This window comes from Malus sylvestris, chromosome 17, assembly GCF_916048215.2.
Source record: "Malus sylvestris chromosome 17, drMalSylv7.2, whole genome shotgun sequence".
NCBI lineage: Eukaryota > Viridiplantae > Streptophyta > Magnoliopsida > Rosales > Rosaceae > Malus > Malus sylvestris.
The window spans coordinates 21,848,870-21,864,335 of NC_062276.1; the positions used below are offsets into that span (position 1 = coordinate 21,848,870).

The following is a 15,466-nucleotide window of genomic DNA, read 5'->3' on the forward strand; positions in this document are numbered from 1 at the left end:
ATATTGTTAATATTGGTACATTATTTTTATTTTGGTACGTTTTATTTTGAACACATTTTGTATTGGTACGTTTATAGTATTCTCAATCCTATTTTCTCTTAACGTACTAAAAGAAAAACTCATTTTGGTACGTTTGATTTTGGGGGATTTAAAAATATTTTAAACTATTTTGGAAAAAAAAATATCTTAAATCGTAGATAATTATTGCTAAATTGTAGCATTATTGTGATAATAAATTGAATCTAACCAACTTTTTTTTTTACAATTATCTCTAATGGAGGAGAGTGTAATCAAAAGGCTAGATTATAGGAAATTTGTTACAATATAATGGGCATATAGCACCAAAATTATGATAAAAAAAAGTTTAATCAAATCATTAAAAGGCATGGATGTTTGATCTAGAAAATTCAAAACTGAGGCGCCTATATCAAAAGATTTATTTAATCCCAAAATTTTAATCAGACTTTTTTTTATTTTTTTTTATTCCATAAAAATAGTGAGGCTGCTGATGCATGCCATCATCCCTCTTATCATAAGCAATTTCTATGTGGGTATATATTTTATTATGAGCATGTCCATTGAAATCTCAAGTGTTTTTTTTTTTAAGAAGCACGCGCATACACTTTTCCAAAAAATTATTGTTGAAATTTCAAGGGCTTTTCAAATAAGCACGAGACATATAGTTCTTGAAATTAAAAGTATTCATGACTCATAATATGAGTATATATTGTCATTTGATCCCATACCCCGTCCATATAGTTTAGGAAAGCTATAAGTTTCAATTGAGTGACCATAGTTTAGGAAAGCTATAAGCTAAAATAACTCAATTCAACCTTGTTCAAGTATGTCGGTATTATTGTCTCCCTAAAAACAATGTTAAATTCAGTCTCCTATTATAATTTTGACTGTTATCTTATTACGATTGTATCCATCATAACACACATGCTAACTTGGAGAGATTTTTGAAAATATAACAGAACAATGTTCTTACATTACTCTATCTACCTTGACCACACCATATTTCATAAAAAAAAAACAACATAGAACCTAAATCAATCGCTTGAGTTACAAATCCGCATATTGAAACTAATCCTAACCTTTTACTTTCTCAAGTACCGACGTCAACTTTTTACAAGATCCAGCCCAAGTCAAGAGGCCTAGTGGACCGAGTCATATAGCTGACTCAACCTTTGGTTACCCACTGAGTTGAAAGTGCTGATGTGTCCACTTTTAGGCATGGGACTTTAGATTCTTTCATCTTTTTTTTTTTTAATATACTTTGGATTCATTTGCGGAACCGCCACGTCACAAAAATATGACCATTTTACAAAAATCTTTCACTATATCGAAAACACGGTCCAGCATACTAAATGTAATATTATAAAGAAACAAAAAAATATTTTCAAGTGCTCATTTACTTGTATAGTAACACTTGGTTATCAATTTATGTTTTTGAGGTACAATGAAGTATTCTCTATTCCACTATTTCGAGTGCTCATATACTTGTATAATAGCACTTGGTTAATTATAATTTTCTTGTAAAATCAGTATATGGACCCATTGTTATTGTGTGTTTCAGGTTGGTAAATTTTTTTATGTTCCTTGGTACTTTTTTTGTCAAGTTCATGGCTAAATTGTTTTTGTATGTACCCATATAAATTTAATGGGGTACATAAATTTTCCAGAAGTATGTGGATTTATTGTATGCATTTCTCATAATCCATGAGATTGTAAATCCATAACCCCATAAACTTTGGGATTTTTACAATTTCAAATTGTTTTTCAGATTTGATGATTGAATGAATTTCATAGTTATTAGAATTTTGAATTTCATTAATTCTTGGATTTAAATCTTCTTTTTTTTTTTTGTCAAATAATAGATTTTGTTAGATTTAGATGTTAGATAAGCTACCAACGGAGTTTGAACCCTCGTCATCATGTAAGGTTTAATACCTTTCCACCATTTTGATTTACATTAATTCTTGGATTTAAATCCCTTGAATGTTGTTAATTAGAGAAATTTTGAAATGAAAAAAGACAAGTGTTTTAAATGCTAGACTTTAATCTACGATTTTAAATTTAAAAAACAAAAAAAATGACATGGAAGTAATAAATACTAGAATGCTAAAAGAATAAAAATTTGAAAAACAATAAGGTTTCAATCTAACAATTCAGGTGGCCAAGGATCGCAACCAAAGTGATCCTTAACTAAATCTTGTATTGTTTCTCTTGTTTAGTTGGAAAGATTTGTTTTTTTATTTTTTATGAAAATTGCTTACTTGTCATGATTTTTTTTTTTTCACTCGCATGGAGTTAATACAATCACTAACTGATGATCATATATATATTTTTAATGAATATATGTATTCAATAAAATTATCATTGACTATTAAGTTAATAATCATATTAGATGTCACATCCTGGCCTAGGCTCCCACCACATCCTGGACTCAACTTTACCGTAACACGATATTGTCCGCTTTGGGCCCGACCACGCCCTCACGGTTTTGTTTAGGAGAATTCACATGGAATTTCCCAGTAAGTCACCCATCTTGGGAATGCTTTCGCGCGAACCCGCTTAACTTCGGAGTTCTAATGGAATCCGAAGCTAGTGAGCTCCAAAAAGACCTCGTGCTAGAAAGAGATAGGAATGTACATATAAGGCATAGAAGATCCACTCCCCTGGGCGATGTGGGATCTCACATTAGATACGGTTAACTATTAATGAAAGGAACATAATTTGCTTCCATTAGTTGCATTGAGAGGAAATTTATACAAAAAAAAAAGGTATACTGACACATGGTGTTTTAGTTCAATAACACTCCATTATGGTAACAAGATGTCAATATAACGGTAAACTCATTTGATATAATCCATTTCCTAACAAAAATATATCAAACACCACAAGAAAACGGGGCTAGTTGGATAATGTTTAGAGAGATTATATTCACAAACCTCAAATTACTTCTCCCACATCCTTTTAATTTTTTAATATTTTTTTATCAAGTGTTAGTGGTGTGTAGAAAATATCAAAAAAAGTAAAAAAGATATGAAAGAAGTAATTTGGAGTGTATGAATATAATCTTTCTAATGTTTATTGTAAAGCCCAAAAATTATCACTGGATCATTAGAATTAACGGGCCTTTGCAACTTGTTATTATTCATACCCAAATCTTCATGATAACTAATTGAGAAAAGGAAAACAGAGGGAAATTTTTTTTAACATCAATTTCCGACTGCAAACATAATTTTTTTTAAGTATCAATTTTTAATATAAAAACTAATACCTCCTCGACTTCATTCTCAGTGCATTCGTATTTTGAACGTACAACATAATTTTTGCAACAGTTACAGAATATGCTTATAATCCAACACGACATATAGGGTTTCTCTCGATGAGACCAAGCTTGCCTTGCAAAAATAAGAGAACAGGATATGAAATGAAAATTTTAAGAAAAAGATTCAGAGAAGGAAGAAAAAAAGGAAATTTTTTTAAATCAATTTTCGACTACAAACATGAAACAATATCAATTCACTTTATTGAGCATAAAACTACGACAGCATCAAAATGCCAGTCGTTGTCTTACCCCGACGTGAGAAGAATTCTTCAAGTTCTCCTAACAAGTCACCAAGACCAAGCCCTCGATCACATACCAAACCTGAACCCAGAAGCCGGAATTCAGAACACACCATCCAAATTCTGGTGGAACATCAGCGATTTCTAGACCAGAAATATATAAATAAACTGATTACTACGTGCCTTCTATCTGGTGGAACTCTGCAAGAGGAGTTCGATATGGTGCTTCATTTCTGATCACACGATCCAAAGAGTAGTATTTTGGGGAGCAAATGGTAGTTTCTTTGAACAATGCAAAAGAAACAAAAACGACTACAAATTAGGATTTAAAAAACGCTTGAAGTGCTTTCTACAAGAAGCACTAGTTATGTACTTATTCCAAGTGCTTTTTCAGAATTTACTTGCATTTTTCTAATGATTGTTTCTAAAAATATTTTCACCAAAAGCGCTTTCAGTTATTTTAAAAGCACATACAAGCGAGCTCTATGAAAGTTTCATCATTACTGGAATGGGTCTAGTTTTTATAGTTTACTTATTTTCAACACAACTTAATCTTGTGTAAGTTTCTTTGTAATCAACTCTGCCTAAATTCACCCTTAATTTTTGCTTAAATTGCGTTCGCCACAATATATATAATTATCATCACATTTTGTGATTAGGACTGTAAAAATAAATAAAACAAGTGCCATTACAAGTTTTTACTAATTGTTCATGCAAGAGTTGTAAAGCCAACACAGAGTCAATCAATAGCACTAGCACAGACATTCAATATCTCTATTGTATCAACATAACATGCATGCATCAAAAGCCACGAACATTTACCTGCAGGCATGGTCATCCTTACTGGAAAGTCGACGCAGTCTTCTACTTCCAACACCCTTTATGAACTCTACTCGGAGAATAGGTTTGTAGTTTTTGAGATTCGAATGGTGAGGAAGCAGGGACTACAGAATTGACAGATGTATAGCTAGGGCTTCGATCAAATCCATCCTATTATTGGATAAAATCTCAACCCAATCTCTATTACCTAATTAGAGTCCCATCATGATTCTGTATCTTTGCATTTACTTCATAAAGATCTTAATAGGTTGCCAAAAAATAGGACTCCAAAATATTTATTTCTTTAAGGCATCGGGAATTCTTGTAAGTCAAGTAACTTCTAACTTGCAAACCAAGTTAACTAGACTTTCAAGCTTTCTCGACATCATCCATTGTCATTCATATTAGGACCACTTGCATATATTGGCGATCACTGAGTCCGCTAAAGTATGCAACCATTCCTTCTAGGAACTTGTCACTCTAAAACCAAGTGTAGAACCATGGTAAACAAAATGCAGATTAGGCTGCATTCCCACTCCATGATTACTCGCACAGTTAGTTTAAAAGTACAAAATGAACTGTCAAAACAACTTTCAATTATTAAGATAAAATGCATAAATCAAGTATATAAGTTCAAATAGCTAAGAAAATAAATATTAACTTTTAACTTAATTTTGTTAATCGAGTGCTTACGCCCACTCATTAATTGAAGTATCTTAAAGCCTCTCTCCGTCCCCATTATTAGCAACAATGGTGGACAGTGAGTCACCATTTTTTATTCCAGACTGTACTAACGACAAATATTTGATTCCAGTAGGTCGCCATTTTAATATATTAGGCTGAGTTTGGAGAATTCTCAAAAAACCTTCCAATAAATATCTTACTTATTCTCTTAGACCTACTCAAACTCTTGGAGTAAAACTCAAATTTTAGATTCTAAACCTACCCCAACCTGCCCTAACTCATTTCTTGGGACAAATTTAGGCCAAAAGTCCCCTTGGGTTAGCAGGCCGGTCCACCGTATACGTGTATTTTTTTTAGTTTTATATTTTGAAATTCATTGAATTCAACTGTTAAGATTTAATATGATCCAATTTAACTGTAAGAAAAAAAATATAACGATTAAAATCTAAATCCAACGGTTACAATAATTAAAAAAAAATCATTTATGTGTTTCATATTCCATGAGTTTCACGGTATCAGTTTAGTGATTTTTCAATATTTATCGGAATCTAAATATTTTTAGGTTAAAATATTCATAAATTAAATTAGGATAGTCTACATAATTTTTTTTAAAGTGTTATTTTCAGAAGAAGAAAAAATCATTTATTCATTCTTTAATAATTTTGGGTTAAAAATTTAGCCCATAGTGGTTTGAGTAGAAAAATTGTTTCTGAGTGAAAACCTAAATTTATGAGTTAAAAATTTTAGGTTTAAACTTAAGGGTTGGAGCCACATAGTACTACGGTCTAGTAGTATTCCTCTTCACTCGTAAGTGAGACGTCTTAGGTTTGATTATTGTCAAAGGCGAATTTGAACCACATTATTGCTAGCCCATTGTGAGGGTTAGCCTATCCCCCCTCCTTAGTGTAAATAATATCGTTTGTTCAAAAAAACAAAACTCAAAGGTTGGAGATTATCTTAGAAAAATTCTTATAATTGAATATAGATCGAACAATTTGTTTGTACAATTCCAGGTCAAGAAAACGCATTCAGAGATGATGGAGGGATTCTATCAATTTTGTATTTTCTTATGTTTAATGTAATTTTTTATTTGGTATTCTTTTTCTTATTTATTTATAAAGTATTTTATTTTGTTAAGTAATTAATTATAAGGATAATTTTGTTCTTTTGTAGACAAATTTTCAACCAACGATGTATTTTGAAAGTTAATTAAAACTTTAAGCGATGTCCAACTCTTGGAGTAAAATTCAAATTTTAGGTTCTAAACCTACCCCAACCTGCCCTAACTCATTTCTTGGGACAAATTTAGGCCAAAAGTCCCCTTGGGTTAGTGCTTTAATTAGCGGGCCGGTCCACCATATACGTGTATTTTTTTTAATTTTATATTTTGAAATTCATTGAATCCAACGGTTAATATTTAATATGATTAAATTTAACAGTCGAAAAAAAATCTAACGGTCCACATCTAAATCCAATGGATACAATAATTAAAAAAAGCATTCATGTGTTTCATATTCCACGAGTTTCATGGTATCAGTTTAGTGATTTTTCAATATTTATCGGAATCTAAATATTTTTAAATTAAAATATTCATAAAATTAAATTATGATAGTCTACATAATTTTTTTTAAAAGTGTTATTTTAAGAAAAAAAAATTATTATATATTCATTTTTTAATAATCTCGGGCTAAAAATTTAGCTCATAATTGTTTGAAAAGGTACACCGCTCTTTCAACTACATGATCAAACCCCTTTCACTAAAAGTCTCAGCCATCCAACGATCATGACTGTGGTCCTGTCTAACCAACGGATGGAAACGCTCGGTTGTATCCGCAACATAGCATTACTAAGTCATTTAAACATTTTCGTGTAGCCAACGGGTATATTGGTGGAAAACACGTCAACCGAAACCCTAATAGCCAATACCACGAAAAAGAAAAAGAAAAACTTTGTAACAGTTAGACTAAGAAAAAAGGAAAATACAAAAACAAAACATGTTGCCAATGTGACCGGTCCGCAACGGTACACAACATCAACATCAAGCCCATTACCAAAATTGGAAAGAAAATACCAAAACGGGTGGTGGTCCCCAGTAAAAGTTATTTGAAAAAGAAGGCATGCGGGCCCAAAAACTTGTAGGGCATATCTGGAAGGAGAGTATAGAGGCATATCTCAAATAACGAAGGCATGCGGGCCCAAAAACTTGTAGGGCATATTTGGAAGGAGAGTATAGAGGCATATCTGGAAGGAGGGCATAGAGGCATCCGCGAGTGAGGGCGAGTGGGGATATTGGATCGTTATTTCTTGCAGTGTTTGATATGTCTTTGTTAGAAAAATGGACTATATGAAACATGATTATCATTATATTGACGTCTTACAACAATATACAAAGTTATTGCATCAAGACTCCATATGATTTTATATAATTGGATCTCAATGTAGTTATGTTCCTTTTATGAATGATTAATTGCAGTAATTGTATTAAATAAACATAATCACATGATTTATATATGTATTAAGTGCATATAAGTAAGAGAAGTAAACAATTTTCATAAAAATAAAAATAAAAAAGCAAATCTTTCCAACTGAAAAAAGGAAACAAAACAAAATTTAATTAAACTAACCTATCAAAGATTGGGTACAAACCATAAAGGTGCAGTATGCAACATGTGCGAAGAACGACCCTTGGAGCTACTAAAATACCTAATACTCTTATTTGTGAAGGAAAAAACTCCAAAGTCACATTTGATTGATTCGTAACACGCGTAATCAAAGACAAAATAAATACTGTTTCTTTCAACCTTCTGACCTTGGGGGTACGACATAACGGCGGAATGGTGGTTGCTCACAAATAATACCCGATCACCAAGTTCAACAACCTCCATCCATTGTGGACCACCATCAATATCACACTCCAGTTTGAACACTCGAAATCCTTTAGTCTTAGGTGGCTCAGTGTAACGAAAGGTCTTTCCAAGCATGATCTTATGCCAGCAAGGATCGGTTAGTAAACTCATTTCTTGTTTAGGCTTGTATGCATAGTCTGCCTTATGAAAAATCATAAACAACTCCATAGATGCAGAATCTTTTGCTAGGTGAACGAACTCACGGCCTTTGTAATGCTCTACTCTTGATCCATTGTAATCAGTTTTTACGAAAGGAAGTGGAATGGAAGGACGTGTGTTGGGATCAAGGGTTATCAACTTAACGACCCTATAGCTAAGAGGACCGCCATTGCCTTTGGTGTCTTCGATCATCTCAAATACCATTAAAAACTTGGACTCTAAGGACGTTGTAGCATATAACTTACCGCCCAGTATGACTATACCATTAACAAAGGGTATTTCCTCATCAATCGAGCTCCATGATTGATCCCCTGGCCTACAATAAGTCAGATGACCCTGTTTACAAAGACAAACCACAAAACATGGCTCCTGACTGATTGTTTTTGGTTCAGAAGAGGCAATAATTTTAGAAACGGAGAAGTCAGGACCATTGATGCAGCGGCATGGAAGGGTGGACTGCGACGAGGGGAGCATCACTCGATCACCAGATATTGGATTGAAGAAGAAGAATTCTATTTTAAAACTAGGGTTCTGACAATTTTTTAGGTAGAATGACCAAGGTTTCATAAAACCCTCTGGACGCCTCAACGCACTGTCGACCATGATCAACCATCCCTCTATTGAGCCAACACAATCCATCCTATTCATTGTACAATAAAAAATTGTATTTGGCCATGATCGTAGAAATTTATGATCTTTCCAATCACCTGGACTTAAAACGCGATGATCTCTAGTGGACATGGGATGAGAGCTTAACATAAGCCATGGAACTTGATCCTGAGCAAGGGGACGGCGTGACTGAATATGCTTTTAATAATTGCTTGCCATGAACGGCATACTGCAGCACATCGAACGTAGTCTGATAAGCCCAGTCGTCGTAGAATCAGTTGCATAACATCTCCCGCGAGTTTATTGGACCAGGGGCTGCTGTCCTCTACTTTCGAGATGATCATTCTTCTTCTTCTACATATTATGAAGATGATCATTCTGAACTTCCGGCCAATGAAATCGAGAATGAGCAACACAAACATTCTTGATAGGCGGTAGTATGTTAACATAGGTGGAAGCATTCTTTCAGGATATGCACGAATAAGTGCCAACGATCCAAAAAAGAGAGTGTAAAAGATTATGCCTTCGACCAAATCCACAATTATAATCTTGTCACGTAGTTCTCTGCGGCACATAAAAAAAACAGAAAATGGATTGTTAGGAACGGAAAGTGTAAAGCTAGCTAGATTAAATGCAGGAACAAAAAATAATTCTCCTACAAAGCCGCAATTAAGAACAAAGAATAATATAGTGATTTAGAGCATATTTGCATATACATATATTGCACATAAAACCTCCAATTGACGAAATATCTTTAGTTTGTTATTAAAATTGCAGACTTTGAAGCTTATTACCATCACGAATGAAATATTTGCAGTTTCCAAATCAATTATCTACAAAGTAACAGATGAGACATACATTAATACTTGATTATCAATCACAAGGGCACTAGGGCAGTAACCAACTGTGCATGTGATTACCTTGTTTTTTGGTCGAGGTAGACCATCAGGAGGCGCCTCATCGCGAAAGTTTTGAAGAAACCCTAACTAACTAATTAATAAGGATCTTGACTTGCGTGTGCACCCCTGATTGGAAATGTGCGAATTTATATATACATACGTGTTGTTCCCATGTTTTAAAGTCTTTACGTGTTTATCTCTAATTTTTTGAAAGAGTCTTGGTCTTATCCTTGATCTCTAGTGAAGATAAGTATTATCACTACTTAGGTTTAATTTATCCAACTGAATCGCGTATTATAATTTGAATTAAATAAATAATTACACGTGTTTGTTTTTTGAATACAACAGAATTGTTGTTGATTCTCTTTCCGTAAACGTAGGAAGAGCAATCCCTATATAATGAAAGGAGGGAAAATGGTTTTGAAGAATCCCATTGAAGCATGACGGAAAATGAAGTCACAGGTCCCTTATGATGCATGGCTAGGATCTGATGAGACCACTTGGGAGGATTTTTAGGGTTCACCTTCGGAGGACTTTTAGGGCTTGGCCGTGTAATATTCGGGATTTTAATGGATTATCAACCACAAGAGCAGTGCCTCGTTTGGCACACCGTATTAAGCATCGGATAGGGTTAATAATACGGGAGTGGGTGTTTGGAGACATACGTACTAAATAGTCGCCGAACTAACAAATCCGGTCCAAATTAATTAGTACGCCTCACACCCGCTAGTTAGTACGCTCAAAAAGCTCGGTATAATTTAGTCGGCCTCAAAACGCCTCGCACCCCTCTCGCATCTGCTTCGTCATCTCGTGTCTGTTGCTCTGGAGATTCAGAGCTAAATCAGCGGAACCACTCCTGCTCACACCTGATTGCATCATCTTCCTCATGGGTGTTTTCTCGTTTCATCTTCATCGTCTTCCTTTTGCTGCAATTTTCCTTTTTTTTCTTCTTTTTTTTTCTCTTTTTCTCTCTCTGTCTTGTTTCCTTTAGTTTGTGATTTTTTTTTATTTGATGGATTTGTGATTCTTGATCATTTGTGATTTTTTTGTGTTTGATGGATTAGTTTGTGATTTTCGTTGTGATATGGGTTTCAAGGGGATCTCGAATCTCTGAGCACTTCTCCCCTGTTCGTCCTTCCCTGGGTTTCTTTTGATTTTTTTTTTTTTTGAGATTTTTTTTGTCGAATTTATTTTAATTTGAATTATCATTCCTAAAATACTATTAACAAGTAATTAAAAAATATAACATAATCGATCCTATTAATACGGTGATTAGTTCGATATTGCACCAAACACCCGACTAATTTAGTCAGTACTATCCGACGACTATTTATCATATCCGACTGAAATAGTCAGTACAGTCCGAGCTGCCAAACGAGGCCTGAGTGTGCGTCTGATTACCTCCTTCTGAAAGTTTTGAAGAAACCCTAACTAGCCTATGGCTCTTGACTTGCGTGTGTACCTCTGGTTGGGAAGGAGCGAATATATGCATGTATTAGGTTCTTATCTCTCATTTTCATTTCTCATTAATTAAAATTAGGTCTCTATCTCTCATTAATTTCCATTTCTCATTAATTGAAATTCGAAACCTTTCTCATTTTTCGAATTTATCAAGGTATTTTGACTTTTGACCATGTCATTATTCTAATATTAAATTATTACATGTCATCGTATGTCAATTTCAAAAAATGAAAAACTTATTAATGATTTCTAGATGTATCTTTTTAGAATTTTTCATATATTTTTTTGTTTTAATTTGTACTCATTTTTCAAATTTGTACCCATATTCTTTTTAATTTCAATTTGTACCCATAATTTTAAATTTTAATATGTCCTCATTTTTTCAATTTAATTTGTACCCATATTTCTTTGTATGTTTCATATATTTCTACTTTTAATTTGTACCCTTTTTCAAATTTGGACCAATAGTCTTTTTAATTTCAATTTGTACCCATAGTTTTAAATTTAATATGTACCCATATTTTTTAATTTGATTTGTACCCATATTATTTTTGCTGAATATGTATACACATGCTAATTACATGGATTTATTTTTTAAGAAGCTATCTAGCTATATATCGAGAAGCAAATTAAGAATTTCTCCAAATTAACATGAATATTGTACACTAATGAATTTAATAAATAAAACTGAATTCATTTCCTGGTTCGTAATCCTCAAAACAATGAATAATGACTTCATCTCTCAATTATTTACACAAAATTGCAATTGTGTGTGTGTGTTGAGCCAAAGAAGTGGGATTTGGGAGGAGGGTATACTGAGGAGGAAAACATGTGGCCAAGTGACCGGTCCGCAACGGTGCACCGTGCACAACATCAACAACTGAAAGCCTAATACCAAAATTGGAAAGAAAAATAAATAAAAAAATAAAAAACCAAAACTGGTGGTGGGCCCCCAGTAAAAGTTATTTGAAAAAGTTATTTAAAAAAACCAAAACCAAAACTAGTGATTGTATTAAATACACATAATCACATGATTTATACACATAATCATATTCTTTTTAATTTAATTTGTACCCATATTTCTTTGTAAGTTTCATATATTTCTACTTTTAGGGGGTGTATTCAATTGAGAATGTGAGAGATTTTAATGGATTTATAAATCCATGGATTTTTATGGAGTTTAATTGATTTGTAAAGATTTCATATAAAATTTTGATTCAATTCCCTCGAAATCTCATGGGAATGTCACAGCCCGTCTCGGGATTTTTCATTCCGAGGACGTGAAATTTCAAAAATGACCTTAAACGAGATTAAGGTGTGTAAAGAGATGACATTTGTTTTATTTAAAGTTCCTGAACTATGGTTAATTTGTGTTAGGGACTAAAACTAGGTTGTAATGTTGTGTTTGGGTTAAGGTGGGATCCTCATACCTCAAAACACTCCCTAAAACCCGTAACCTTTCCTTCTCTCTCTTCTTCTTCCATTTCAGATCTCTCTCTCTCTCACCCTCTCGAACACACGGCAACCACCAAGACCACCACAAAAACACCCTAAACTTCCACCAACGACGGATTTAAGAGTGCCATCGTACTCCTGAAGACCATACGATCACGATGATACCCATTTCAAGTAAGTTTCACTTCGAAAACCCTAGTTTCTAAAGTTGCCGTGAATGTGTACTGTTCATGAGCTTTGAATTGGTCGTGTTTTAGGCCAAACCAAGCTCATAGTGAGCTTTAGGAAGTCCCAAGGAAGCTCGGAGTGCTTCGTTGGAAGTTTTTGGACGTAAGAACACGGAGATCGACAAGTTCAAAGTTTGGCCGGAGCTTTCGAGGCTTTTTCCGGCGAATCCCCGGCGAGTTAGGAGTCGAGGTAGGTATCAATCTCTTCTTCTCGTCAAGTAATACAACTTTTCGTTTTGTTTCACTCAATTTCGTTGAGTATTGAAGAAGTTATACTCATTTGAAAAATACCCAGTTTCCGGCGACCTCCGAGGCTTTCGAGGCAGTTTCCGGCCAAACCACGGCGAACTAGGTGTTGTGCAAGGTACCATTATCTTTGTCTCTTCAAGGGCTACAACTCTCGTTTTTGAATCACTTGATTTCGTTGAGAAATGACAAAGTTATGGCAATTTGAAAAACTGCCCGGAAAACGGCCGCCGGAAAAACCAGTCCGGCGACCCAAGGAAGAAGAAGGTGCTACAGTAAAAAATAAAAATAAAATTATTTTAAAAATATTTCGACGTCCGTGACGTCGAGTAGATCACCGTGGTATATTCATATACCCAAATTGAGCACCGTATGAGAAAGTTATTAAGGATTGTTGGTTAGGTGTTCGAATAACGTTTTATAGTTTTCACATTTAGGTAAAAATGTGAATTGACGATCCGACCGTTGGATCGTTACCAAACTTTGATACGTTGTAATACGTAATATTTGAGGATTATTGGAACTTACGGATTGGGAATCCGAGTTACGGATCTTCCGGAATTGGAATTGTAAGTCCATAATATAAAATGTTAACCGTCACTTAGTTTTGGAAATTTACGGAGATCCGACCGTTGGATGGTAATGAAATTTTAGGAGGTTATCCTAGAGATATATTGTGGACCTCTGGAAGTTATGGATTTAAAATCTGAGTGGCAGATCTTTCGGATCGAACTACGTAGTGACGTATTTTATATAAGTTATATATTCTATCGATATGAATTCTGAGGTTGGATTTGATTACTATTCTAGGCGGCGATCGTCGTGACGCCTTGATGTGTGGTGCTAGGGAGTTGTTGGACGAACTCCAGGTGAGTGGGCAGTTTTGTTTTCCGTATATATATATACTTGACGTTTCCCAGAAATTGAATTGAAATGAAAATATGTTTAAAATGAAATGCATATGAGTTATGTGGAAAAACGGGAAGTGAAATACCATGCATAGAATTGATATGAAAAGTATATAGAAATGTGAATTGAAATGCCATGCATGAATTAATATATGATGCATATGTATGAATTGGTGCGGTGGACGCACAGGTAAGAATTGATTTATGATGCATATGTATGAATTGGTGCGGTGGACGCACAGGTAAGAATTGATTTATGATGCATATGTATGAATTGGTGCAGTGGACGCACAGGTAAGAATTGATTTATGATGCATATGTATGAAATGGTGCGGTGGACGCACATGTGAGTATTTATTTCTGTTATGATGATGTTGATGTATATTGAGCTCAAATCCTGCACCATAGTTTAGTGCTTATAGTATTCACCGCATCGCACGCTCGTCTTGGATCCAAGTAGATGCTAGTCGTACAGTCCACGCGGAGTGGGTACGACAGGCCAGTCGCGAGAGTGTTAGTGAGATTCCGACTGGTGGGTGACCTTAGATTATGTGCACAGATGATTATGAAAAGCACTAGAGCGTAACTTATGTGCAGAAGGCCGTACAGGTCACGCGGAGTGACTCCGGCAGAGAGTGAGAGTGATAGATTTTGAGCTCTAGGTTCAACCGTACAGGGCTATTAGAGGGCCTACGGTTGATTACTTTCTTGCACCTGATATGATTATGTTGATGCATTCATACCTTATTACTGTTGAGATGATGTGGCATGGCATAATTAATATGAGAAATGTTGAGATGATGTGGCATGACATAATTGTTATGAAAATGTTGAGTTAACGACTTGAAGTTTTGAGAATATATATGTATATTTATATTTTACATTTCTGGGAAAGTATACAGGTTTTACGGAGAGGGGTTACAATGCTTTGAGAAAAAATTGGATTTGAAAAGAATTGTTTTACTGACCCACTCAATTTTGGTTTTGCGCCCCTCCAGGTTCAGGAATCACAAAGGTGTGGTGACTACGAGGAATTCGACGGTGTTCTGACAGATTGGACAAAATTAGGACTCACCTTCGGGTGTATCAACTTATAAATTGTATCTTAAAGCTTCCGTACTGTGCAAATGGTTACGTCACTCTCACGTGACGGCCAGCATGCCCTCCTTCGGGACGGGGTGTGTCAGGAAGATGTGAGATTTGTGGATACTTAAAATACACTACGAAATCTCTCCAATTCCCTCTAATTCTTTAACTTTCTCAAATTCTTTAAAATCAATTTCTAATTGAATACACCTGGAATGTTATAAACTTCTTTAAAATCTTAATTGAATACACCTGGATTTCTAAGGATTTTAATAAACTATTTTGAAATTCTAATTGAATACACCTAAAATTTCAGAGAATCACTTAAAATCCTAATTGAATACCCCTGGAATTATTAATTCCCTGAAACTCTTTCAGAATCCTAATTGAATACACCCCTCTTAATCTGTACTCTTTTTCAAATTTGGACC

General features: G+C 34.4%; 1 protein-coding gene, 1 long non-coding RNA gene and 1 pseudogene across 3 annotated transcripts; 1 reads left to right on the forward strand and 2 right to left on the reverse strand.

Annotated features, from left to right (window-relative positions):
- Positions 1-3,126: 3,126 nt before the first annotated feature.
- Positions 3,127-4,607, reverse strand: LOC126612392 (phenylalanine--tRNA ligase alpha subunit, cytoplasmic-like). Its single transcript, XM_050280808.1, has 4 exons — positions 4,399-4,607; positions 3,760-3,858; positions 3,587-3,658; positions 3,127-3,410 (listed from the first exon to the last, which is right to left on the reverse strand). The coding sequence occupies exons 1-4, from the start codon at positions 4,412-4,414 to the stop codon at positions 3,361-3,363; spliced, it is 237 nt and encodes a 78-aa protein (XP_050136765.1). The 5' UTR covers positions 4,415-4,607; the 3' UTR covers positions 3,127-3,360.
- A 3,241-nt stretch (positions 4,608-7,848) lies between these two features.
- On the reverse strand, positions 7,849-9,714 carry LOC126612377 (uncharacterized; annotated as a pseudogene).
- A 2,799-nt stretch (positions 9,715-12,513) lies between these two features.
- LOC126612393 (uncharacterized) lies at positions 12,514-15,196 on the forward strand. Of its 2 annotated transcripts, none has more exons than XR_007619035.1 (5): positions 12,514-12,742; positions 12,826-12,985; positions 13,091-13,159; positions 13,852-14,191; positions 14,244-14,768. It is a non-coding gene; the product is annotated as an uncharacterized LOC126612393 (long non-coding RNA). The 2 variants fall into 2 exon arrangements; XR_007619034.1 differs by lacking the exon at positions 14,244-14,768 and adding an exon at positions 14,948-15,196 and having other exon boundaries at positions 12,518-12,742; positions 13,852-13,910.
- The last annotated feature ends 270 nt before the right edge of the window (positions 15,197-15,466 follow it).

What these genes read in the sequence shown, in the direction of transcription:
- LOC126612392 (XM_050280808.1), bottom strand. An exon ending in AGAGTTCCACCAGATAGAAG is followed by an intron (nt 3,659 to 3,759) that starts GCACGTAGTAAT and finishes TTCTGGGTTCAG; the next exon opens with GTTTGGTATGTGATCGAGGG. An exon ending in AGAATTCTTCTCACGTCGGG is followed by an intron (nt 3,411 to 3,586) that starts GTAAGACAACGA and finishes TATTTTTGCAAG; the next exon opens with GCAAGCTTGGTCTCATCGAG.